Raw genomic sequence first — 26534 nt, 5'->3', positions numbered from 1 at the left:
TGTGATCTCACCCCTGCACCCCAGCCTACGCAATAGAGCAAGACACTGTCAAATAAATAAATAAATAAACAAACACATGAATGCATGCAGCAAACACAGAACCATGATCTCACCAAACAAAGCAAGGAACCAGTACCTGACCCTAACCAGTAGGCAATATGTGAGCTCTCTGACCAAGAATTCAAAATAGTTTTAAGGAAACAACTATTCAGTGATCTCTAAGATAACACAACAAGCAATTCAGAAATTTATCAGAAAAAGTTAATAAAGATATTGAAATATTTTTTAAAACTCAAACAGAAATCTTGGAACTGAGAAATACATTTGCTGAACTAAAAAATTCATTAGAGGCTCTCCACAGAATAACGGATCCAGCAGAAGAAAGAATCAGTGAGCTCAAAGACAGGCTATTTAAAAACATACAGAGAACAAAAAAACAAAAAAGAAAAGTAATGAAGTTGCCTACAAGATATAAAAAATTACTTCGAAAAATGAAATCTAAGAATTGGCATTCAAGAGGGATTTGAACAAGAGAAAGAAGTAGAAAGCTTATCCAAAGAAATAACAGAAAACTTTCCAAAACTTTAGAAAGACATAAATATCCAGGTAGATGAAGGCCAGAAAAACCCAAACAGATTTGACCCAAATAAGACTAACCCCAAGTGGCCAGGCACAGTGGCTCATGCCTGTAATCCCAGCACTTTGGGAGGCTGAGGCGGGCGAATCACCTGAGGTCAGGAGTTCGAGACCAGCCTCGTCAACATGGTGAAACCCTATCTCTACTAAAAACACAAAAATTAGCTAGGTGTGGTGGCAGGCGCCTATAATCCCAGCTACTTGGGAGGCTGAGGTAGGAGAATCGCTTGAACCCGGAAGGTGGAGGTTGCAGTGATCCGAGATCTAGCCATTGCACTCCAGCATGGGCGGGGTGTGGGGGGGGGGCGACAAGAGCGAAACTCCTTCTCCAAAATAAAAAAAAAAGACTAACCCCAAGCATAAAATAATCAAACTCTCAAAGGTCAAGGACAAAGAGAAAATTCTAAAAGCAGTACAAAAGCCAGGTGCGATGGCTCACGCCTGTAATCCCAACACTTTGGGAGGCCAAGGCGGGCGGATCACCTGAGGTCTGGAGTTCAAAACCAGCCTGACCAATCTGGAGAAACCCCGTCTCTACTAAAAATACAAAATTAGCCGGGTGCAGTGGCGTATGCCTGTAATCCCAGCTACTCAGGAAGGCTGAGCCAGGAGAATTGTTTGAACCCAGGAGGCAGAGGTTGCGGTGAGCCAAGATTGTGCCATTGCATTCCAGCCTGGGCAACAAGAGTGAAACTCTGTCTCAAAATTAAAAAAATAAATAAATAAATAAATAAAAAGGCAGCATCAAAAATGAAGCAGCTATGCACAAGACTGATGCTTGTAATCCCAGCACTTTGGGAGGCCAAGGTGGGTGGATCACTTAAGGCCAGGAGTTTGAGACCAGCCTGGCCAAAATGGCAAAACCCCATCTCTACTAAAAAATACAAAAATAAGCAGGGTGAAGTGGGGCACACCTGTAATTCCAGCTACTTGGGAGGCTGAGGCGTGAGAATCGCTTGAATCCAGGAGGCAGAGGTTGCTGTGATTCTGAGATCATGCCACTGTACTCCAGCCTGGGTGATGGAATGAGACTCTGTCTCAAAAATATATATATATGTAAAGGAGCTCCAATTTGTCTGGCAAAAGATTCATCAAGGGAAACCACATAGGCCAGGAAGGAGCTAGGTGACACTAAAATACTGTCTTCTACAAATACTGTAGCCAGCAAAGTTATCCTTCAAATATGAAGGAGAGATAAAGTATTTCCCAAAGGGTGACAAAATCCACCACCTTCAAGACTTGCAAAAATGCTACAGGGAGTTCTTCAACATGAAACAAAAAAACCACTAACACGCAAAAAAAAAATTTTTTTGGAAGATATAAAACTCAATAGAAAAATTAAGTCACATACAAATTTAGAAGAATACTATAATTGTGGTATGTAACCTATTCATAACTCTATTATGAAGCCCAAAAGACAAATCTATCAAAAACAATATCTACAGTAACTTTTTAAGAGATAAGCAATATAAAAACATGCAAATTAAGATAACTGAAAGCCAAAAATGTGAATATAGAATTTTATTTTTATTTGTTTCTATTCTTTGAGATATAAGCTGTCATAGCTTTAAGACAATAATGCACTTCAATAAGATGTTTTATGTGAGCCCTCATGGTAGCCACAGTGCCAAAACCAATAATAAATTCTTTAAAAATGAACAGTAACAAAGTAAAACACACTATCAGAGAAGAGCATTTAACCACAAAGGATAACAGTAAGAAAGGAAGACAGGAGTAGAAAAACAACCAGAAAAACAACAAAATGCCAGTAGTAAATCCTTACTTACCAATAATATTTTTTTTAAAAGGAAAACCCACAATTACTTTTGCACCAACCTAATAACACAATGTAAAGGGGCTTTATTCTCCCATTATAAGGCACAGAGTGGCTGAATAAATGAAGAAAAAAGAGCCAACTATATACTGTCCACAAGAAACCCACCTCACCAATAAAAGCATACATAGACTGAAAGTAAAGGAGTGAAAAAAGATATTACATGCAACTGAAAACCAAAAAATAGCCCGACTAGCTATACTTACATCAGATAAAATATGCTACGAATCAAAGACTATAAAGAGACAAAGATTGCTATATAATGATAAAGCAGTCAATCTAGAAATAGGATATAACAATTATAAATATCTCCATCACCCAACACCAGAGCTCTCAAGCATATAAAGCAAACACTGCTGGGCATGGTGCCTCACACTTGTAATCCCAGCGGGAGGCCGAGACTGGTGGATCACCTGAGGTCAGGAGTTAGAGGCCAGCCTAGCCAATATGGTGAAGCCTTCTCTCTACTAAAAATACGAAAATTAGCTGGGCATGGTGGGGGTGCCTGTAATCCCAGCTACTCGGGAGGCTGAGGCAGGAGAATCGCCTCAACCTGGGAGAAAGAGGTTGCAGTTAGCCAAGATCGCGCCATTGCACTCCAGCCTGAGCAACAGAATGAGACTCTGTCTCAAACAAATAAATTAATTAATTAAAAATAAAGCAAGCGTGAATAGATCTAAATAGAATGCAATACAAAACGTAGGAGAATTTAACACCCCACTCTCAGTAATAGACAGATCATCTAACAGAAGAATCAACAAAAGAAACATCAGTTAAACGATACACTAGATCTAATAGGCCTGACATTTAAAGAACACCCACCTAACCGCTGCAGAATACATATTATTTTCATCAGCACATAGACTATTGCCAAAAATAGACATATCTGAGGTCACAAAACAAGTCTGAACAATTTTTTTAAAAGGAGAAATCATATAAAGTATCTTTTCTCACTACAATGGAATAAAACTAGAAATAAGTAAGAAAACCCTCGGAAACTTCACAAATATGCACCTGAATGACCAATGGATCAGTAACAAAATTAGGAAGGAAATTAAAACTTTCTTAAAACAAATGAAAATGGGAATACAACATAAAATCTACAGGATATAGCAAAAGCAGTACTAAGAAAAGTTGAAAGCAATAAATGCTTACATTTAAAAAGTAGAAAAAAGAAAAAAAGTAGAAAGACTTCAAATAACCTAATAATGCACCTCAAGGAACTTGAAAACCACGAGCAAATCAAACCCAAATTCATATGAGGAAAAAATGAAGATCAGAGCATAAATAAATGAAATTGAGACAAAACGATCAACGAAATGAAACTTTTTAATGAAAAGTTAAAGAAAATAAATAAACCTTTGGCTTGACTAACAAAAAACCAGAAGACCCAAATAAGTAACAAATTAAAAAGAAGACATAACAACTAGATCAAAGAAATAAAAAGAATCCTTATGAACAACTATATACCAGCAAATTCAACAAAATCCAGAAGTGAGTGGATAAATTCCTGGACACATACAACCTACCAAGATTGAACCACAAGGAAATAGAAAACCTCAACAAATCAATAATGAGTAATGAGATGGAAGCCATAATAAATAGTATTTTATCAAAGGAAAGCTCAGGACCTGATGGCTTCACTGCTGAATTCTATCAAACATTTAAAGAAGAACTAACACCAATCTACTCAAACACTTCAAAAAAAATTGAAGAGAAAGGAAGACTTTCAAACTCATCTGGAGACCAGCATTATCCTGACACCAAAACCAGACAAAACAACAACAACAAAAATCTACAAGCCCATATCACACATGAAGACAGATACAAAAATTCTCAATAAAACACCTGCAAACCAAATTGAACAACACACTAAAAGATCACTCACCATGATAAAGTGGCATTCATACCAGGGACGTGAGGATGGTTCAACATATGTGATATAGTTTGGCTCTGTGTCCCCACCCAAATCTCATCTTGAATTGTACACCCATAATTTCCATGTGTTGTGGAAGGGACCAGGTGGGAGAGAATTGAATCATGGAGGTGGTTTACCCCATACTGTTCTCGCCGGAGTGAATAAGTCTCACGAGATCTGATGGTTTGATAAGGGGAAACCCATTTTGCTTGGCTCTCATTCTCTCTCTTGCCACCGCCATGTGAAATGTGCCTTTCACCTTCGGCCATGATTGAGAGGCCTCCCCAGCCACGTGGAAGTGTAAGTCCAATAAACCTCTTTTGTAACTTGCTCAGTCTTGGGTATGTCCTTATCAGCAGCATGAAAAGAGACGAATACAATATGTAAATCAATAAATGTGATATATCACCTTAACAGAAACAAGAACAAAAACCATACGATAGTTTCAATAGATCCTGGAAAAGCATTTGATAAAATTTAACATCCCTTGATAAAAACCCTCAACAAACTGGGCATAGGAGGAACATTCCTCACAATAATAAAGATTATTTATGAAAAACCCACAGCTATCGTCATTCTAAATAAGGAAAAACTGAAGATTTTTCCTCTAAGATCTGGAACAAGAATGCCCACTTTCACCACTTTTATTCAATACAGTACTAGAAGTCCTGGCCAGAGCAGTTAAGCAAGAGAAAAAAATAAAGAGTAACCAAATTGGAAAAGAAGTCAAATTAGCCTTGTTCACAAATGATATGACTGTATACTCAGAACAGCCTTAAGACTCCACCAAAAAAACCTGTTAGAATGGATAAACAAATTCTGTAAAATTCCAGGATGCAAAATCAACATTCAAAAATCAGCAGCATTTCTATACACCAATGGTGTATAGAACAGCATATACCATTGTATGCTCACCAACAGTGAGCAATCTGCCAAAGAAATCAGAAAGCAATCCCATTACAACAGCTACAAAGAACAAAAAAAAAATCCAGGAATTTATTATTATTATTATTACTATTTTATTTATTTATTTTGAGACAGATTCTCACTCTGCTACCCAGGCTGGAGCGTAGTGGTGCCAATCTTGGCTCACTGCAGCCTCTGTCTCCTGGGTTCAAGCCATTCTCATGCCTCAGTCTCCCGAGTAGCTAGGACAACAGGTGCACACCACCATGCCCGGCTAATTCTTTTGTATTTTTAGTAGAGACAGGGTTTCACCATGTTGGCTAGGCTGGTCTTGAACTCTTGGCCTCAAGTGATCTCCCCTCCTCAGCCTCCCAAAGTGATGGGATTACAGGAATGAGCCCCCGTGACCAGCCGGAATTAATTTAACCAAAGAAGTGAAAGATCTCTACACGGAAAACTATAAAACTGATGAAAGAAATTGATGCAGACACACAAAAAATGGAAAGATATTCCATGCTCATGGACTGGAAGAATTAATATTGTTAAAATGACCATACTGAAAACAATTTTAGGATTTTTTTTTTTTTTTATGAGATGGAGTTTCACTCTTGTCGCCCAGGCTGGAGTGCAAAGGTGCGATCTCGGCTTACCACAACTTCCACCTTCCAGGTTCAAGCGATTCTCCTGCCTCAGCCTCCCGAGTAGCTGGGATTACAGGCATGTGCCACCACCATGCCTGGCTAATTTTGTATTTTTAGGAGATACGGGGTTTCTGCATGTTGGTCACATGCTAGTCTCGAGCTCCCAGCCTCAGATGATCCACCCGCCTCAGCCTCCCAAAGTGCCAGGATTACAGGCGTGAGTCACAGCACCCGGCCAAGGATCGTTTTTTCTATTTCTGTGAAGACTGTCTTTGGTATTCTGATACAGATTACATTCTTCACAGAAATAGAAAAAATGACCCTACAATTTATGTGGAGCCACAAACACCCCAAATAGCCAAAACAATTTTAAGCAAAAAGAACCCTTTTGGGGAAAAGGGCAGGCACGGTGGCTCATGCCTGAAATCCCAGCATTTTGGGAGGCCGAGGCGGGCGGATCACTTGAGGTCAGGAGTTTGAGACTAGCCTGGCCAACATGGCAAAACCCCATCTCTACTACAAATACAAAAATTAGCCAGGCATGGTGGTGCGCACCTGTAATCCCAGCTACTTGGAGGCTGAGGCAGGAGAATCACTTGAACCCAGGAGGCAGAGGTTGCAGGGAGCCGAGATCGAGCCACCACACTCCAGCCTGGCAAACAGCACAAGACTCTGTCTTAAAAAAAAAAAAAGGAAAAAGATATGAACAGACATTTCTAAAAAGAAGACATACAAATGGCCAACAGGTATATGAAAAAATGTTCAACATCACAAATCATCAGAAAAATGCAAATAAAAACTACAAAGATATATCATCTCACCCCAGTTAAAATGGCTTTTAACAAGACTGGTGACAGCAGATGTTCTCAAAAGATGCAGAGAAAGGGGAACCATTGTACTGTGTTGGTGGGAATGTAAATTAGTACAACCACTATGAATAACTGTATGCAGGTTCTCAAAAACCTAGTAACTGGTCAGGCATGGTGGCTCAGGGCTGTAATGCCAGCACTTTCGGAGGCCAAGGCAGGCACATCACCTTAGGCCAGGAATTTGAGACCAGCCTGTCTCACATAAAACCCCATCTCTACTAAAAACACAAAAATTAGCCAGGCGTGGTGGCGCACACCTGTAATCCCAGCTACTCAGAGGCAGAGGCAGAAGACTCCCTTGAACCCAGGAGGCGGAGGTTGCAGTGAGCCGAGATTGTGTCACTGCACTCCAGCCTGGGCAACAGAGCAAGACTCTATCTCAAAAAAACCAAAAACCTAATAACTGAACAACCATACGATCCAGCAATTCCATTATTGGGTATATATCCAAAAGAATGGAATTCAATGCATCAAAAAGACATTTATGTGCCCATGTTTATTGCAGCACTACTCACAGTACCCAAGATAATAAAATCCACCTAAGTGAGTGCCCATCAATGGATGAAAAAAATGTAGTATATGTACACAATGAAATATTATTCAGCCATTAAAAAGAATGAAATCCTGCCATTTGCAGCAATAAGGATGGAACTACACTTTGGGAAGTCAAGGTGGGCAGATCACTTGAGGCCAGGAGTTTGAGACCAGCCTGGTCAACATGGCGAAACCCATATCTATTAAATATATACACAGACATATATATACACACACAGACATATATATATGCACATACACATATATATACACACACACACATATATACACACACACACAAAAAAAAAATTAGCCAGGCATGGTGGCACATGCCTGTAATCCCAGGTACTCGGGAGGCTGAGGCACAAGAATCACCTGAACCTGGGAAGCAGAGGTTGCAGTGAGCCAAGATCAGGTCACTGCATTCCAGCCTTTTTGAGATTCTGACTCAAATGAATAAATAAAGAAATAAACAATAAAAAGGATGGAACTGGAGGTCATTCTAAGTGACATAAGCGAAGCTCAGAAAGACAAATATATCACATGTTCTCATTCATATGTGGGAACTACAAAAGTGGATCTCATAGAGAGTAGATTGATGGTTAACAGAGGGCTAAGGGTGTTGGTGGGGAGGACGAAGAGAAGTTGAATAATTGGTACTAATAAACATTTGATAGAAGTCATAAGACCTAGTGTCAGACAGATCAGTACTATAACCGTAGTTTACAATAATCCATTGTATATTTCAAAATAGCTAGAAGAATTCGAATAGTTATAGCATAAACACAAATATTTAAGGTGCTGGATATGCCAAGTACAGTGATTTAATCTTTACAAATTATATGAATGTATTAAATTATCACACTTTGAAAGCATGTACATCTATTATTCATCAATTAAAAAATAAAATAAGGCCAGGCATCGTAGCTCACGTCTATAATCCCAGCACTCTGGGAGGACAACGCGGGAGGACTGCTTGAGCCCAGAAGTTCATGACCAGTGTGGGTAACACAATGAGACCCCACTCTACAAAAAATTTTAAAAATTAGCCAGGCATGGTGGGACGTGCCTGTTGTCCCAGCTACTTGGGACACTGTGGTGGAGGATCTACTTGAGCCAAGGAGGCTGAAGCTGCAGTGAGCTGTGTTCACACTACTGCACTCCAGCCAGGGCAACAGAGTGAGACCCTGTCTCTAGAAAAATAAAATAACCCAGGCATGGTGGCACATGTCTGTAGTCCCAGCTACTCAATAGGCTGAGGTAGCATGACTGTCTAAACTCAAGAGTTTGAGGCTGCAGTGAGTTATGACTGCACCACTACACTGCAGCCTGGGAAACACCGTAAGACTCTGTATCTAAAAAAAACTAAAAACAAAAAAAATAAAAATTGATTTTATAAAGCATTCTAAGAACATATAAATACACACACATACACACACACACACACGTTATCTTAAAACTTTCTCTGGGAAATAATTATGTCAGCAATCAATTCAGACAACAATAAACTTAGGCTCCCGAAGGGCAAGAATCATGTTTATTCATAATTCTTTCTCATATTTTTAGATAGCAGGACCCCAAATGCAGTAAAAACTCAATTTTTAATTCCAAAGGAACTCTTTTCTTAAATCCTTTATCACTTATGGACAAAAATTACCTTCGAATACACACAAGAACAAAATTTTCCATGTACAGACTCAATTTGTCCCCATTAGTTAAAACGAAAAGGTTAAGCAAGGGCACCTCTGGTTAAAATTGGTAAAGTGTAAGTTGGTCTTCAATCTTTGTTTCTGCAGCTCTATATCTTCTTCAAATTAACTTCTCATCTACACTTCTTGCATCCAATACTTAGGGGTTCTTATTCCTCCTATAAAAACAAAAAGTAACCAGAAGCCAACTATATATACCTGTTAATTGACTTAAGTCTGAAGACGTTTGAGTCAAAGTATGTTCTCAAGCAGTTTTTACACATTAAAATATGTTTTATTTTAAAAAGGTTCTGACTCAGGTAAAGATTTTAGCTACCAATAAACAATGCCTCGCACACATATGGCATCAATAAATGTTAGTTAAATGAATCAAGAAAGAGTGCTATTTCTGTGGGGAGTGAATGGAAAGCTGAAATCACACTTCCTTACCCCAAGGCCTTCCAAGAAGTCATCTGGATTTGACTTTTTGAGGATTCTAAGCTGGGAGTGAAGAAGGGGAGGCAGCCCAAACGCAGCTGTCTTCTTTGCCTTGCCCACAACAGACAGCTTAGTCCTTGGAGCTCTTCTGATTCCAGCACAGGTTTTCTTTGTCCCATTTGTCCTCATGTATTTACTAGGCCCTACCTTGCCAGCTGTTTGGAATGCAACATGAAGTCACTGCCCCTAGAGGTAGTACAATTCTAGTGGGTAACAACTGAAAAAGCAATTACAAGATAGGCTACAAATAGGAAGATCATCTAGTCTGAATAGGGACATCTAAACCAAGGTTTTAGGGATGAGTTAGCCAGATTTACGCCTTTTTTGCATAGGGAGGGGGAATTGAAACGCTGCCTGAACAGCTTGTGAAATGGCTTGGAAATAAGAAAGCATTTCTTACCGTATAAATGGAAAGACGTTAGATACAGCTAAAGTTTAGGGAGGCAACTACTGCAGGGAGGAGGAAAAGTGATGAGAGACTAGAAAAGTACAGTAAAATGCATTGGGAAGAATTCACACTTTATCCTAATCTGCCTTTTAAAATGGTCCCTCTGGCAGTATTGTTTAAGTTGAAGACAAGCATGATTAAATACAGGGACACAGGTTAAAAGGCTATTTCAACAGAGTAACAGCACTACTGAAAAGACAAATGGAAATACATTAAAATTACTCAGAAGACAGAATCTACAGGGCTTGACTGATTGTATAAGAAAAATGTAGATGGATTAGGTGTTAAGGATATTTCCAAATCTTTGGCTTAAAAAAAATAGCTGGATAATGGAACCATTCACAGAGATAATGAACACAGGAGGACAAACAAAACAAATGGGGGTGTGGGTTGCAAGGTGCACCAAGGTAGGGGAGTTGACTGAGTATGGAACATTTTACTTATTTTATTTTAATTTTGAGACGAAGTCTTGCTGTCACCCAGGATGGAGTGTAGCGGGACGATCTTGGTTCACTGCAACCTCTGCCTCCTAGGTTCAAGCGATTCTCCTGCCTCAACCTCCCGAGTAGCTGAGATTACAGGCACCTACCACCACACCTGGCTAATTTTTTGTATTTTTAGTAGAGACAAGGTTTCACCATGTTGGCCAGGATGGACTAGAACTCATGACCTCAAGCAATCCACCTGCCTCAGCCTCCCAAAGTGCTGGGATTATGGGCGTGCAAAACATTTTAAAATTGATTATTTGTAGTAACTTCAAGTGGAACAATCCAAAAGGTATTTAAAATTATCAATATGAAGCTCAAGACAGGGATCTCACCATCACAGACTATACACCAGGAGCTGCATGTAGAATGAAACAAGAAGAGGACCAAGGCCTGGTAGTCCTGACGGTCACCAATATTTAAGGGATAGACAAGAAAGATATCTTGCAAAGAACATTGAGAACGACTAAGAGGGTGGGGTTGGGGGGCAAGTATGGTATAACTAAGCCAAGGAAAGTGAAGGAGAAAATGATCAACATGACAAATGCCAAAGAGAAAGCAAGATACAGAGGAGATCTGTTGATTCAAATTAGCATCAATGTGGTTACCGGTGACTAAGCAGACAAAAGCTGCCAAAGTACAGTGAGTTAAGAAGTGAGCAGGACATAAAAGTGGCAACAAATACAGACAACTCAAGGACTTTGACTCTGAAGTCAAAGATAAAGAGGGATGTGGCATCAAAGGATTTTCTGGCTGGCTGTTTTTCAAGATGAGAGTTTAAAGCATGTCTTAGAACCTCTGGAAAGAAAAAAGTAGAGATAACTTTAGGGCTGAGATCCCAGAGACAGCCTGAAGAGATAAGATCCAGGGCACCAGGAAGACGGATTAACCCTGGACAATTCTGGGGGACATCTATTTTACTGCACCAGGAGAAGAGAAGGAAAGAATGGATGCTGATATAAGTCGATTTTTCGGCTTGTAGTCAAAAATGAGGGAGCTGCCATCTGAATGATTCCAGGCAACAAGTTTACATGAGTTAAGAGAGCACTGGAGTGGGAGGTTTCAGAAGGTGCAAGAAAGGAAAAATGAGCAGATGGGTGGGAGGATTCCTGGAAAGCTTTGAGGTCCCATCTGAGGTTGGCAAACATGACTTTGTTTTCCACAGGAATTTCTTTTTTTTTTTTTTTTTTTGAGACGGAGTCTCGCTCTGTCGCCCAGGCTGGAGTGCAGTGGCCGGATCTCAGCTCACTGCAAGCTCCGCCTCCCGGGTTCACGCCATTCTCCGGCCTCAGCCTCCCGAGTAGCTGGGACTACAGGCGCCCGCCACCTCGCCCGGCTAGTTTTTTGTATTTCTTAATAGAGACGGGGTTTCACCGTGTTAGCCAGGATGGTCTCGATCTCCTGACCTCGTGATCCGCCCGTCTCGGCCTCCCAAAGTGCTGGGATTACAGGCTTGAGCCACCGCGCCCGGCCTCCCACAGGAATTTCTTTACATCGTCTAGTAGTGCTCACAAGATATACAGGAACATGAGACTGATCAAGTGTGTGGAATTTTATCAGACTGGTGTAAACAAAAAGGGTTAAGAGAGTTAAAGGATACTGGCAACAAAGAGTGTTGCTAAATTAACTCATGCTAAATTATATAAATTAGGAAGTTAAAATGTGTAGCAATAACTGTGAAACAACAGGTAATAAGCTCAAGAATTAAAGTCTGATTTCCATATAGTTATCTTCATCCTGCGACACAAGCATGATATGAACTCCTTGATCTCACAGACTGGGTGCAGTGGCTCATGCCTGTAATCCCAGTACTTTGAGAGGCCAAGGTGGGAGGATCACTTGAGCCAGGATTTGAGACCAGCCTGGGCAACATAGTGGGACCCCATCTCCGCATAAAATAAAAACAAAAAATTTGCTGGGCCTGGTGTGGCACACGCCTGTGGTCCCAGCTACTTGGGAGACTGAAGTTAGAAGACTGATTGAGCCCAGGAGGTTGACAGTGCAGTGAGCTATGATCCCACAACTGTACTCCAGCCTGGGTGACAGAGCAAGACTCTGCCTCAAAAAAATAAATAAAATAAATATCTCACAAATATGTGCTAAGAACAGAGGAATCAGTGCCCGGACAAATAATTCAAGCTCCAAATCCATGTAAGTGGTCTCGTTTCTAAAAGAAAAGCGCATATTAAATCTCCAGTTTCCATGTTCTCAATACTAGAAAGTTTGTGAAAATAAAAGTGAAAATATGAGCCAGGTGCAGCAGCACAGGCTTGTAGTCCCAGCTACTTGGGAGGCTGAGGCAGTAGGATCGCTTGAGGCCAGAAGTTCTAGACTAGCCCTGGCAACACAAAGAGACCCCACCTCTAAAAAATTGTTTTAAATAAATAAATGAAACAGAATGGGCTGTGCATGATTTTAAAATAATCCTTGTACCACTAAATTCTTAAATAAAAATAATCTGTCTACCTGATTTTAAATAAAAACCTAAAACAGCCCAGGTATGGTGGTTCACACCTGTAATCCCAGTACTTTGGGAGGCTGAGGCAGGTGGACTGCTTGAGCTCAGGAATTTGAGAACAGCCCGGGCTACATGACGAGACCCTATCTGTACTTTAAAAAATAAATAAATAAATAAATAAATAAATAAATAAAAATATATATATAGAGAGAGAGAGAGAGACGAAAAAAATACAAAAAAAAAAAAAAAAAAAGAATAGCCAGGAATGGTGGCACGTGTCTGCGGTCCTAGCCACTTGGGAGGCTAACGTGGGAGGATCACTTCAGCCAGGAGGCAGAGGCTGCAGTGAGCTGAGATCCACTGCACTCCAGCCTGGGTGACAGAGTGAGGCCCTGTCTTAAAACAAACAAACAAACAAAACCTAAGATGTAATACAACACATGAAACTTCTAAATCAAAATGTAAAACTGGTTTTACAGATCTGTCTAAAATAAATTATTCACAAAAATTCATTTCAAGGTGCCCCGACTATAATGTAGGAGGTTATCAAAACAATAATAGGAGCACCAGCCTATCAAATAAACTGTCGATGTCACCAGCTGCTTCTGTCAAAGGATCTATAACCACTGGGCACAGTAGGGCACACCTGTAATCACAGGGAGGCTCACCTGAGCCCAGGAGTTCCAAACTGGCCTGGGCAATATAATAAGATCCTGCCTCAAAAAAATAAAATAAAATAGCACTGTGCCTGGTGGTTCACCCCTGTAACCCCAGCACTTTGGGAGGCCAAGATGGGGGGATCACTTGAGGCCGGGAGTTCCTGGTCACGCCTGGTCAATATAGTGAGACCCCCATCTCTTTTTATTTAAAAATGTTTTAATTAAAAAATAATAATAATAAAAGATCTGTAATCAGAATAATCTATTATTAACCAATAAAATTAAATTGACAAATGAAAATCCTTCTATTAGGCACATACAGCATTAGGTTTATCAACTTTAAAACTAAACACGATGCACAGGAAGAACTGAGCCACATGTATGCTATCAAGCATATAATCAAAATGTAACTTTCAACCTGAGTCACATATGTGCTATCAAGCATATAATCAAAATATAACTTTCAACTTTAAATTTTGGCACAGAATCTTCTCAAATATTCTAAATTTCAATAAAATTCAAGGCTGTAACAGTCAGCATTCTAGTTTTAATCAACAATACCAGGTAAACACCCCCAAAAAATTCCTTTCTGGTATATGTCCTGTTTAAATGACACAGGTTTTAAGTCTGGCATGCAGTAATTATTATCTTTAAAATATAATAAAGTATTGAGAACTAGTACCATTTCAATTATTTTAAAGGTACTTTAACACTATAAAACTTTATGTTTTGGCAGGGCACGGTGGCTCACGCCTGTAATCCCGGCACTTTGGGAGGCCAAGGCGGGCGGATCACGAGGTCAGGAGATCGGGACCATCCTGGCTAATATGGTGAAACCCCATCTCTACTAAAAATACAAAAAATTAGCTGGGCATGGTGGTGGGTGCCTGTAGTCCCGGCTACTCAGGAGGCTGAGGCAGGAGAACGGCTTGAATCCGGGAGGCGGAGCTTGCAGTGAACCAGATGGCGCCACTACACCCTAGCCTGGGCGACACGGTGAGACTCCGTCTCACAAACAAACAAACAAACAACAAAAAAAAACTTTATGTTTTAAAACAGGCCAACATATTTTAAAGTCCAATTTAGTACTTGTACTATTATATGCACCACAAACATCTTTCTCTTTCTTCACATATGAGCAGTAGCAATCTTTCCCCTTCTATATTCTCCCCAATCACAAAGACTCACATGTCCCCTTTCAAAAAAAAAACCTTCCCATCCTCCTGATTTGACAATCACACCGCTACCAATAAAAGTTTCCTTAAAGTGAACACAACAAAGCTAAACTCAAGGATGCTTATTACAGAAAGCTGATGAAGAAGACTGCTTATTCAGCCCTATTTCTCTAATGACACTCTCATAATTGCAGTCTTCTGATTTCTAATCCAGATTCCCTTAGCTGGAAATATTGAGTTTTCTAATACTAAAGGGAAATTGGAGCTATAACATATTTGCTTTCCCTCCCATAGCCAAGGTGTTTAAACTCCAAATCAGAGATAGGAAGTCCTATATATTGGCACAATCTTTCTGTCTCGGAAATTATCTCCCTTTCCATGTCATTCAATTCACAGTTTCAACCCTAAGTATGGATAAACTACAGAAGAAAAAGAAAAAAAATGTATCATATCAACAGTATGCATAAAAATAGAATCTAGAAATGTAGATTCTAATTAGTCTTCTTTTTAACTTGCTGCCTTTTATAAACAGATTATATTTAATTCTAAAAACAAAAATTGTAGGCTGGACATGGAAGCTCACATCTGCAATCCCAGCAGCCTGGGAGGCTGAGGTGGGAGGATCACTTGAGCCCAGGAGTTAGATACCAGCCTGGGCAACATAAGGAGATCTTGTCTCCTTTTTTTTTTTTTTTAATTTTTTTAAAAAAATTTTCCTACTAAGAGCAGTAGGAAATTAACAAGGAAAAAGGCATGAAGGAAGCATTCCAGTAAATAAGGAAAAAATAAAGAATTTTTGCTGAGTATACCTGAAGTCTCCCCTAGTTGCTCACTTGATGTTGATGATAAAATGCCTAACAACTGACTTTGAAAAAGAAACTAACAGGCAGGGCACGGTGGCTCACGCCTGTAATCCCAGCATGTGGGGAGGCTGAGGCAGGCAGATCACTTGAGGTCAGGAGTTCAAGACCTGCCTGGTCAACATGATGAAACCCGTTTCTACTAAAAATACAAAAATTAGCTGGGCGTGGTGGTGTGTGCCTGTAATCCCAGCTACTTGGGAGACTGAGGCATGAGAATAGCTTGAACCTGGGAAGCGGAGGTTGTAGCAAGCTGAGATCGCGCCACTGCACTCTAGCCTGGGTGATAGAGTGATACTCAATCTCAAAAAAAAAAAAAAGAAACTAACAGGAATATTCATTTGGACTCAAATCTAAATGATTAAAGCTATTCTTAAATACAGCAATTATTAATTATATTACTGTAAGGTTTCTCTATCCATTTTTCATTAATTCGACCACGACTTACGAAGTACTTTCTGTTGTTAGGCATTACAATATAACCTTAATTTTATGAAAACTGACATTTTTGAGAGTTTTTCATGTGCTAAACCACAGACTTACAGCTTAGCACTTTTTCATGTAACAACTCTATGAATAATACTATTTTAGTCCCATTTTACACAGAGAAAAAAAGAAATTCAAAGAGTAGAACTTGCTAATGGATAAACAGCTAATTATAAGGGACCACACTGGAAATCAACTCCAAGTAATGACCTTACTGTTAGGTTTAAACACTCTTTCAGTCACTGTTCTAAGTGCTCACAATGAAGGCTGGGAAGTCACACACATACAATACACAAGGCAAGACTGGTTAATGATATAATAAAGATGCAAAGAAAGTGCTCTGAAAGCACAGCAGAGATAGTCATTGCCCACAAGAGGATTTCTTACTAAGAGCAAAGTCAAAACAGCTTGATGCCTGTTGAGGTAGTAAAAAAAGTATCTAATACTTAGATATGATTAACCTGCACTGGTAATTTCATATTTTCAAATCTAGAAAATAGGAGAAGTGGCATTCAGTTTCATTTCCATTTAAAACCTGTCAGACTTTATGAGTAAAACAAGATCTCACATCTTGTAATCTTTCAAACCAAGAACAGGTAAGATATCTGCAAACACGCAAAGGGAGGAATTACAAAAACAGGACTGTCCTAAGAGAAGGCACAAAGTACCAGAAGGAATAAAAGAATTTTTCAAGGGAAACTACAAGAGGAAGATGTCATGCTCCACTTCAAGTAAAATGCAACTGAGGGATATTTTAGTCTTCACATACCATCTACCATTAATGTTTGCTATTTTCCTATCAAAGAAAAGTCAAAATCAAAAGAGGTTAAAAACACAACTCAAGGCTGGGTGCAGCGGCTCACATCTGTAATCCCAGCACTTTGGGAGGCCGAGGCAGGTGGATCACCTGAGGTCAGGAACTCGAGACTAGTCGGACCAACATGGTGAAACCCCACCTCTACTAAAGAATGCAAATTAGCCAGGCATGGTGGTGCATGCCTGTAATCCCAGCTACTCAGGAGGCTGAGGCAGGAGAATCTCTTGAACCTAGGAGGCGGAGGTTGCAGTGAGATGAGATCACGCCATTGCACTCCAGCCTGGGCAACAAGAGTGAAACTCCATCTCAAAAAAAAAAACTACTCAAGAAGTAAACAATAGATTCCGCCTTTTAATGAGAGGAAAAAAAAAGGGTGATTTCAAGAGAGATAAATTTAAGGGGTATATAAGTGTCCAGGATAATGAGTGTAATCAACTTAAAGAGTCAGGGATGGATAGGCTGCAAAGGAAAACCATGACTGTCAAATCCTTAAAATTCCATCAAAACTAAAGAGAGCTGAGATCTCTTTATACTTAAAAATTATTTTTACTTTATTTACTGAATGCTTCCAGAGACCTGGAAGAAATCTGCAGCAGGCTTGGTGGGAGATTAAATCTTACTCTATGGAAACGAACTTTAAAATTCAGCAGAACTGACCAACAAGCTACGTGATGGTACAGGATGACCATCTATCTAATCCTTGGCATATTAACTGATCTCTCCTTAAAAATAATACAGAGACATTCACCAAGGTTTTATAGAGGAATGCATCCAGGTATATAAATAGGCCATCATACTGTATATGCTCTGAAGTTCACACCACTGCTTACACAGATTGTGAATGCCTTCTTAGAAAAAATTCTTAGGGCTGGGCATGGTGGCTCACACCTCTAATCCTAGCATTTTGGGAGGCATAAGTGGGAGGATCACTTGAGCCCAGGGACTTGAAATCAGCCTCGGCAACATAAGGAGACCCCTCTCTACAAAAAATAGAAAACTTAGTCAGGCGTGGTGATTAACATCTGTAGTCCTAGCTACTCAGGAGCCTAAGGTGGCAGGATGGCTTAAGCCAGGGAGGTCGAGGCTGCAGTGAGCTGTGATCACGCCACTGCACTCTAGCCTGGGTGACAGAGGGAGCCCTCATTTCAAAATTTTTTTTTTTTTTTTTGAGACGCAGTCTCGCTCTGTCGCCCAGGTTGCAGTGCAGTGGCCGGATCTCAGCTCACTGCAAGCTCCGCCTCCCGGGTTCACGCCATTCTCCTGCCTCAGGCTCCCGAGTAGCTAGGACTACAGGCGCCCGCCACTTCGCCCGGCTCATTTTTTGTATTTTTAGTAGAGACGGGGTTTCACCGTGTTAGCCAGGATGGTCTCGATCTCCTGACCTCGTGATCCGCCCGTCTCGGCCTCCCAAAGTGCTGGCTTGAGCCACCGCGCCCGGCCCTCATTTCAAAATTTTTTAAAAAGCAAAAGTTCTTAGAATTTACACTGGAGAAAGAATTCATATAACCTTAGCAAATGACAGATAATGCAACATTATTATCCTATAATTTCCCAGTAGGAAAACCTTCTAAGGATGATGTTTTATTTCCCTCTTAAGTAGCAAGAGCAGAGAGCAATGCCCAGCTGTAAGGAAATTATAGTTGCTCACTGGGACCCTCAGAGCTCACTCTTTTCCCAAGTATTCAGGCTGGGCAAACATTTAGAATCGGAATCCCAATGAATTAAGATGTGTATAAGTCAATCTAAAGGAGAGGTACAGTCTCTATTTGAAAGCAAAATGCTTGTTGGCACAATTCTAAAAGTACAATTCAGGCATTAAATGCCTGCACCATGTTAAATGCTGAGTATTATTTATTCTGAGCAACGAAGACCACAGAAAAATTAAAAGCAGAGAAAAAGATTAGAAATTTAAGACTCCTAAACTTGGGGCATTGGTTACGTTGTTTACTTTGTGTCACTTATACAAAATTAAGTTTTACTTTTTTTTTTTTTAAAGGAAAAATGCCTACAGCACTCAGTATTCCCAGGCAGTAACAAGTTTTACTTTTAATCACAACTAAAGAGGTATCTACACAAATTGTAGCAAAAATCATTAGCATTATAAATTTATGTAGACAAAAGTATCATGTGCAATTACTGACTTATAGTTTGAAATTGTTATATTTAAAAAAAAAAAAAAAACTATAGTTAAGGCAGAAAATGCCACTATACTGACAAGTAGCCCGAAGTCTGGTGCCCTCTTCTTGTCAATATGTGACCAATGAAAAGCAAGTTAAGCAACCTTAACCTGGGATTACCGGGTTACTGTAAAATATCCAAGAAACATTGTTAAAAATGAAAAGGCTTTTTTTCTTTCCGAAGTTATTTCTCAGGGAATTTGAAAAGAAAATAAATGAAAAGCACTGTTCTCAAAGCTAGTTGTTGATAGCAAACAACTGGTAATTGTTTTGAGACACCCACTTTTTTTAAGTACAAAGATACTTGACCTTAACTTAGAATACAAAATGAACCCAATCCCCATCATTCCTAAATTTAATAATTTGAACCTACAGAATGGTATAAAAAGCCTCCAACTCGTTACTCAACAAAGATTTTTGGACAAACGACTTTGGCAAAGCACCCCGGTCCAAGGAAGTCAGACCAAAAACTTTAAAAATCCTACAAAACATTCTCTAAGTTGAGTTCAGGCTCCAAACAGTATCTCACTGACCGAAATGGTTTTGCTTCCTTAGTTCTCAAGGGCCAGGTCTGCCCAGCTCTGGGTGGTAGGGACAACCCTGGGGCGACAAGTCGCTCGCGCCTCTGCCCGTCGTTCTGGGCCGAGCTTGGCCCAGAATGACGGGCAAAGGCCGGGCCACGGGCGACGCGAGGGCCTCCCTCACTCACCGTGAAGCGCTGGTCGCCAATGCTGCCCACGGAGAAGCAGTGGTCGCCAGGGTTCACAGCCCCGGTCAGCACCTGGTGCAGGTTCATGTCGGCGCCCTAGTCCTGCAACGGACACCGCATCCAGCTCATGCCACGGGTCAGCGGCCGCTTCCCTCCCTCCTTCCCTCAGGGGCGGCGGCCGCTCTTCGGTGGCGACAGCAGAAGCAGCGACAGGCGCCTGGAGCCGGAGCCGCTCAGCTGGGGCCCGCGACTCATCCCGAGCCCTGGAGGGCGAGGCCCGGAGGGGGCGGGTCGGCGAGCGGGCGGAGCGCCGGGCTCCTTCGCGCACCTGTCACTGCCCGCGCTGGCCCAGGTGAAGCTCAGGGTCCCCTCACCAGCCACGACCCGGGGCCGACTCACTGGCCAGGAAGACCGCGCTCTCCACCAGAGGACCTCGGGCAGCCACTCCTGACCCAGCCCGAGCGGCGGAGGCAGAATGCGCTCGCACTCCCCGCCTGACCTGTCCCTTCCCGGCTCCGGTGCCCGCCACCCCCGCAGTCCTCCGCCACTCACTACGCGACTGTAGAGCCCTGCGGCCGAAATATCGCGAGACTTCGCTCGGCGAAGCTGCTACTGTGGTAAAGGATTCACTTTTTACCACAGTATACTTATCAGCAAGTGAACATAAAAACGCCTCTTCTAGTCAGAAACTGGCCAATCCCGACCCCCGGTCCATCTAGGGTTCCGCCCACCGCCGAGGACAAGCCAATCTCTTTGAGGCTTGTACAGGAGAACGCCGTGCGTTTGAGCTTGAACATGATAAGCCTGGCAGAAGCCTGATGAACCCAGAATGAGTGAGGTGTGGTAAGTTATGCTTTAGGTTAGGGCTTAATCTAACTGTTGGGCCAGAAAATTTGAAGGGGAGAAGTGCATCCTAAATGGAGTTGCAGTTTCCTCGGTTCTGGTATGACTACAAGTCCCAATATGCACCGCTCCCCTGGCGGCCCGAGTGTCTCTTAAGTAAATGTGACCCTTGAAACGTCTACGTTAGCAGCTTATTGGTTTCTCCAGCTTTGCGCGTGTTTCCAAGTGCCTAAACGGGATGGTTTTTGAAAGGCTCGAACACTTACTTGACAAGTAGTAAAGTGGTATTTTCTTAGCCTAAGTTACCTTAACACATGATTTGAAATAGTGCTGGCAATAACAACACACCAGCTCAGCATTAAGCTTTTGTTTTGGAAAAGAACCTAGGAATTCCAGAACGATCAGAGTCACAGCTACAAACAGATTCAACTCTCATTGTATTTTGACACAAGTTTTGTATTATAATTGACAAATATCTGTTTATGTCTCCCCCTGTATACGTAAGCCCTTTTGGGATAGAGAGAAACAGGACACAAGTGTGCCCCTAATGTCTAGCACCGCACCAGTCCCACCCATTCAAGGGTTCTGTAAACGTTGCATGAATGTGTATAGAAACTCTCTAGATAGACCGGGCACAGTGACTCACACCTGTAATTTCAGAACTTTGGGAGTCCGAGGAGGGCGGATCACGAGGTCAGGAGTTCGAGACCAGCGTGGCCAACATAGTGAAACCCCATCTCTGCTAAAAATACAAAAATTAGCCGGGTGTGGTGGCTCCCGCCTGTAATACCAGCTACTCGGGAGACTGAGGCAGGAGAATCACTTGAACCCGGGAGCTGAGGTTGCAGTGAGCCAAGACCATACCATTGCACTCCAGCCTGGGTGACAGACACTCCATCTCAAAACAAACAAACAAACAAAACCCTCAAAAAAACTCTCCAAATAGGCCGGGCATGATGGCTCACACCTATAATCCCAGCACTTTGGGAAGTCGGGCGCGGGGGAGGGTATCACCTGAGGTTGGGAGTTTGAGACCAGCTGGTGAAACCCCGTTTCTACTAAAAATAAAAAACTTATCCGGGCGTGGTGGCACGCGCCTGTAATCCCAGCTACTCGGGAAAGTGAGGCAGAAGAATCGCTTGAACCTGCGAGACGGAGGTTGCGGTGAGCCGAGGTTGCGCCATTGCACTCCAGCTTGGGCAACCAGAGAAACTACAAAAGAAAGAAAGAAACTCCCCAAATGAAACAAGTGGTTTTTAGAATTTTACTAAATTTGTTTTTTATATGCTTTTTTTTGTAGTATAAAGACTTCAAACTATAATAATACTTGGATGGGACAAGTACTAGTAACTTTATTTCCTTTTATTTGTACTGCATTTTTTGCAATGTACATTTACTTTGTCTTGTAATAAAAAGCTACTTACGAGTTACTTTTGTAGTTCATAAGTGTGATGATTGTGTGTTCACACTTGTGTGAGATGTCCCTCCCTCAAACCTTGTGCCATCTGCACATTACCCACCTGATGTGGGGTGGGGGGGGGGAAATCCCAAAACTTACAAAAAATAATGAATGTCATTATGTATTCCAGGCTTTTCATAAGATGACGGACAAAACTTAATTTGTCTTTTTTAAGAATAGATATATTTTTGAGGTCTAACATACCTACAGTTTGACTTGTCTTTTATTATTTCAAATTATACTTCAAGTGCTTTTTAATTTTATATTTTAGAACCAGAATCAGGATTGTTGTATGTACTTGTGTGGGTCCCACATAAGTTCTGTGACTGGCCCATAATTTACATGTTTACTCATTCTATTTTGCCTAGTTGTTAGTTTTGAAGAGCATTCCATATATGAGAATGAAACAGCAACAAGAGGCCGGGCGCGGTGGCTCACGCCTATAATTCCAGCACTTTGGGAGGCCGAGGCGGGCGGATCACAAGGTCAGAGGAGATTGAGACCATCCTAACTAACAGGGTGAAACCCCGACTCTACTAAAAATACAAAAAATTATCCGGGCATCGTGGCGGGCGCCTGTAGTCCCAGCTACTCAGGAGGCTGAGGCAGGAGAATGGCGTCAACGTAGGAGGCCGAGCTTGCAGTGAGCCGAGATGGCGCCACTGCACTCCAGCCTGAGCCACAGAGCTAGGCTCCGTCTCAAAAAAAAAACAAAAAAACCTGAGCAACAAGAGTAGTCAGGGAATCTATGATCTATTCCTGATTCTCAAAGTAACTAGCTGTGTGACCATGAAAAAGCCTGTTTAAGTTTGTTTGCTTGTTTGTTTGAGACAGAGTTTCACTCTTGATGTCCTGGCTGGAGGGCAATGGCATGATCTCGGCTCACTGCAATCTCTGCCTCCCGGGTTCAAGTGATTCTCCTGCCTCAGCCTCCTGAGTAGCTGGGATTACAGGCATGCACCACCACGCCCGGCTAATTTATATTTTTAGTAGAGACGGGATTTCTCCATGTTGGTCAGGCTTCTCTCAAATTCCTGACCTCAGGTGATCCACCTGCCTGGGCCTCCCAAAGTGCTGGGATTACAGGACTGAGCCACCGCGCCCGGCTTGTTTAATTTTTAAGACTGACTTTCCTCATCTGTAAAATTAGGGAGTTTAACTTGATTATTCACAACATTTTGTTTAGCAATGCCATTTCTACAGCTCTGTGCATCTGTTAGTGTTTATTTAAATTACTGGCCAGGCACAGTGGCTTGCGCCTGTAATCCCAGCACTTTGGGAGGCTGCGGCAAAAGGATCACTTGAGCTCAGGAGTTCCAGACCAGCCTGGCCACCATCGCGAAACCCCGGCTCTATGAAAAATACAGACTGGGCAACAAAGGGAGACCCCATCTTTACAAAAAAAAGATTTTAAAAAATGAAGTGTGTTGTGTGCATGCCTGTAGTCCAAGCTACTTGGGAGGCTGACGTGGGAGGATCGCTTGAGCCCAGGAGTTTGAGGCCGCAGTGAGCTGTGATGGTGCCACTGCATTCCAGCTTGGGTGACAGAGAGACACCTTGTCTCAAAAACAAAATAACAACAACAACAACAAAAATGAGGTGGGCAAGGTGGCTCATTCTTCTAATCCATCCCACTTTGGGAGGCCAAATCAGAAGGACGGCTTGAAACCAAGAATTTGAGACCTGCCTGAGAAACATAGTGAGGCCCTATTTCTATTTTTTTAAAAAAACAGGCTGGGCCTGGTGGCTCACACCTGTAATCCCAGCACTTTGGGAAGCCGAGGCGGGCAGATCACAAGGTCAGGAGATCAAGAACATCCTGGCTAACACGGTGAAACCCCATCTCAACTAAAAATACAGAAAACAAAATTAGCCAGGCATGGTGGCGGGCGTCTGTAGTCCCAGCTACTTGGGAGTCTGAGGCAGGAGAATGGCGTGAAGCCGGGAGATGGAGCTTGCAGCCAGCAGAGTTTGTGCCACTGCACTCCAGCCTGGGCAACAGAGCGAGACTCTGTCTCACAAAAAATAAAAATAAAAAAAATAACAACAATAAACAAAATTCCTTTTGCCTCCAAGCTGCTGCTCCTCATGGATCATCTCCTAATGTTGTAAAACTCCCCTAATAAGGTTCTGTCGAATCCTAAATCTATTCCTGATTTATTGTGTGACTTTGACAGGATTCTGACCTTATGGGAAGATTAATAAGAAGGTAGAGGAGGTGAAAGTAAATTGTAGGTTGTTTGCTCCTCATCCTTCCCTTCCTGTTTCCTTACTGCGGGTCTAGAAAACAGCACTGCATGCCTCCATTCTACTTGCTCACAGTCTCCACCTTACTTCTACCCAAGGCTCACAAATCCACCTGCTAATCCAAGAAATCCAGGAGAAGGGCCTGGTGTGGTAGTTAACGCCTGCAATCCCAGCACTTTGGGAGGCTGAGGCAGGAAGATCCTTGAACTCAGGAGTTCCAGATTGCAGTGAACTATGATCACACCACTGCACTCTAAGCTGAGCAACAGACACTGTCTTTAAAAAAAAAAAAAAAAAATCCTGGAGAATCATTGAGTCTAATTATCCCCTCAACTATAATTGAATTGTATCAATCCATCCTTTGAATGCTCACTGACTGTGTACTTCGGTGGTTTTCTTTTTTAGTTTCTAAAAAAATAAGAGAGAAAGGATGGCTCAAAAAAAAAAAAAAAAAAAAAAAAAAGTCTTGCTGTGTGCAGCGCCAGTAGTCCCGGTTACCCAAGAGGCTAAGGCAGGAGAATCAGTTGAAAGTCCAGGAGTTCAAGTCCAGTCTAGGTAAAACAGTGAGATCACGTCTCTAAAAACCAAATAAAAAATTAAAAATAAAATAAAGGAAGTCTTTTCTTATATAGTTTGCATTATTACTAGCAGCAAGATCTCTTACATAACCTAAGTGCTATGTGGTTTCTGAGACTGGCAAGCCAAAGATAACTTAGGTTGTCTTCAATATTAGTCTTCAAGAGGAAGGGGATTTTGTTTGTTTGTTTGTTTGAGACAGAGTCGTGCTCTGTCGCCCAGGCTGGAGAGCAGTGGTGCGATCTCAGGAGGAGGGGGAATTTCGTAAGAGTCAGTGGGTAGTGATAGTGTAAAGAAACTCAAGCAGGCCAAATTCTGAGATTCTTGGAAAGAAAAGGAGCATATAGGAAGATAGGTCAAATTGGGAAATAATCATGCGTCTTGCCCACTCTTGATTTCTTGAAATCCTTGTCATTACCCTCCTCCCCCACCCCAAAGAGACCAATCTAAATCCCTATTCTTGGCCGGGGGCGGTGGCTTACACCTGTAATCCCAGCACTTTGGGAGGCCCAGGTGGGCGGATCACCTGAGGTCCAGAGGCCAACATGGCAAAACCCTGTCTTACTAAAAAATACAAAAATTAGGGCCGGGGGCGGTGGGTCATGCCTGTTATCCCAGCACTTTGGGAGGCCGAGGAAGGTGGATCATGAGGTCAGGAGTTTGAGACCAACCTGGCCAACATAGTGAAACCCTGTCTCTTCTAAAAATACAAAAAATTAGACAGGAGTGCTGGCGGGTGCCTATAATTCCAGTTGCTCTGGAGGCTGAGGCAGGAGAATCGCTTGAAGCTGTGAGGTGGAGGTTGCAGTGAGCTGAGATCACACGATTATACTCCAGCCTGGGTAACAAGAGTGAAACTCCGTCTCATAAACAAACAAATGAACAAAAAATTATCAGGGTGTGGTGGCACGTGCCTGTAGTCCCAGCTAGTCGGAAGGCTAAGGCAGGGAATCACTTGAACCTGGGAGGCGGAGGTTGCTGTGAGCTGAGATCGCTCTACTGCACTCCAGCCTGGGCCGACAGAGCGAGACTTTGTTTCAAAAAAAAAAAAAAAATCCCTATTCTCCCAGGGCCTCTGTCACTAGATCCACCTATAGGGGCTTCGGTCCCCACTGCCAATACTGATAGATGAGGGAAGTTAGGAGTAAGGGAACTTCTTAGTCTCATAACTAAGCCTAAATCAAGGGCAGTATGTTGCTTGAATTTCACAAGCATTCTAACCTCATTATCTCACAAAAATAATATGAGGGTGTCTGTGCAATGAAGATGTTAGTTACTCTGGAAACTTGCCTCTACTGCCAAAAGCAACCTTGCCTACAGCAAAATTCATCAGGAATAGTATAGGTTATATAGATATTTGATAGCCAGGGGTAGTGATGCATGCTTGTAGTCCTAGCTACTTTAGAGGCTGAGGTAGGAGGATCGCTTGAGCCCAAGAGATTGAGGCGGCGATGTGCCATGATTGGCACCACTGCACTCTAGCCTGCATGACAGAGGAAGACCCTGTTTCAAAAAGAAAAAAAGAAAAAAAAAGAATTTGTACAAATAATCCAAATTTAGAAAGATGTGAACAGGAACTACTGTATATTCTTATTTTTTATGTCTTCTGCC

General features: G+C 41.8%; 1 protein-coding gene and 1 non-coding gene across 6 annotated transcripts in view; one reads left to right on the top strand and one right to left on the bottom strand.

The window, feature by feature from the left end:
* DMXL1 (Dmx like 1) overlaps positions 1–20402 on the bottom strand; it is a 175984-nt gene extending 155582 nt beyond the window's left edge. For 2 of the 5 annotated variants that reach the window (XM_025388447.1, XM_025388445.1), the window contains exon 1: positions 19799–20359. Coding sequence is in view for 4 of the 5 variants with exons in the window: in XM_025388445.1 (XP_025244230.1) it covers positions 19799–19885 (87 nt within the window). In the remaining variant the exon portion in view is untranslated. Of the gene's footprint in view, positions 1–19798 lie in introns of all 5 variants that reach the window. The other 3 variants (XM_025388446.1, XM_025388443.1, XM_025388442.1) reach the window with 3 other exon arrangements.
* Positions 20403–22068: 1666 nt separating this feature from the next.
* LOC112627293 lies at positions 22069–22167 on the top strand. Its single transcript, XR_003120136.1, has one exon. It is a non-coding gene; the product is annotated as a small nucleolar RNA U13 (small nucleolar RNA).
* The last annotated feature ends 4367 nt before the right edge of the window (positions 22168–26534 follow it).

Source organism: Theropithecus gelada, chromosome 6 (assembly GCF_003255815.1).
Source record: "Theropithecus gelada isolate Dixy chromosome 6, Tgel_1.0, whole genome shotgun sequence".
Taxonomy (NCBI): Eukaryota; Metazoa; Chordata; class Mammalia; order Primates; family Cercopithecidae; genus Theropithecus; species Theropithecus gelada.
Note: the sequence above shows the minus strand (reverse complement) of the source record. Positions and strands in the feature narration are given on the sequence as shown.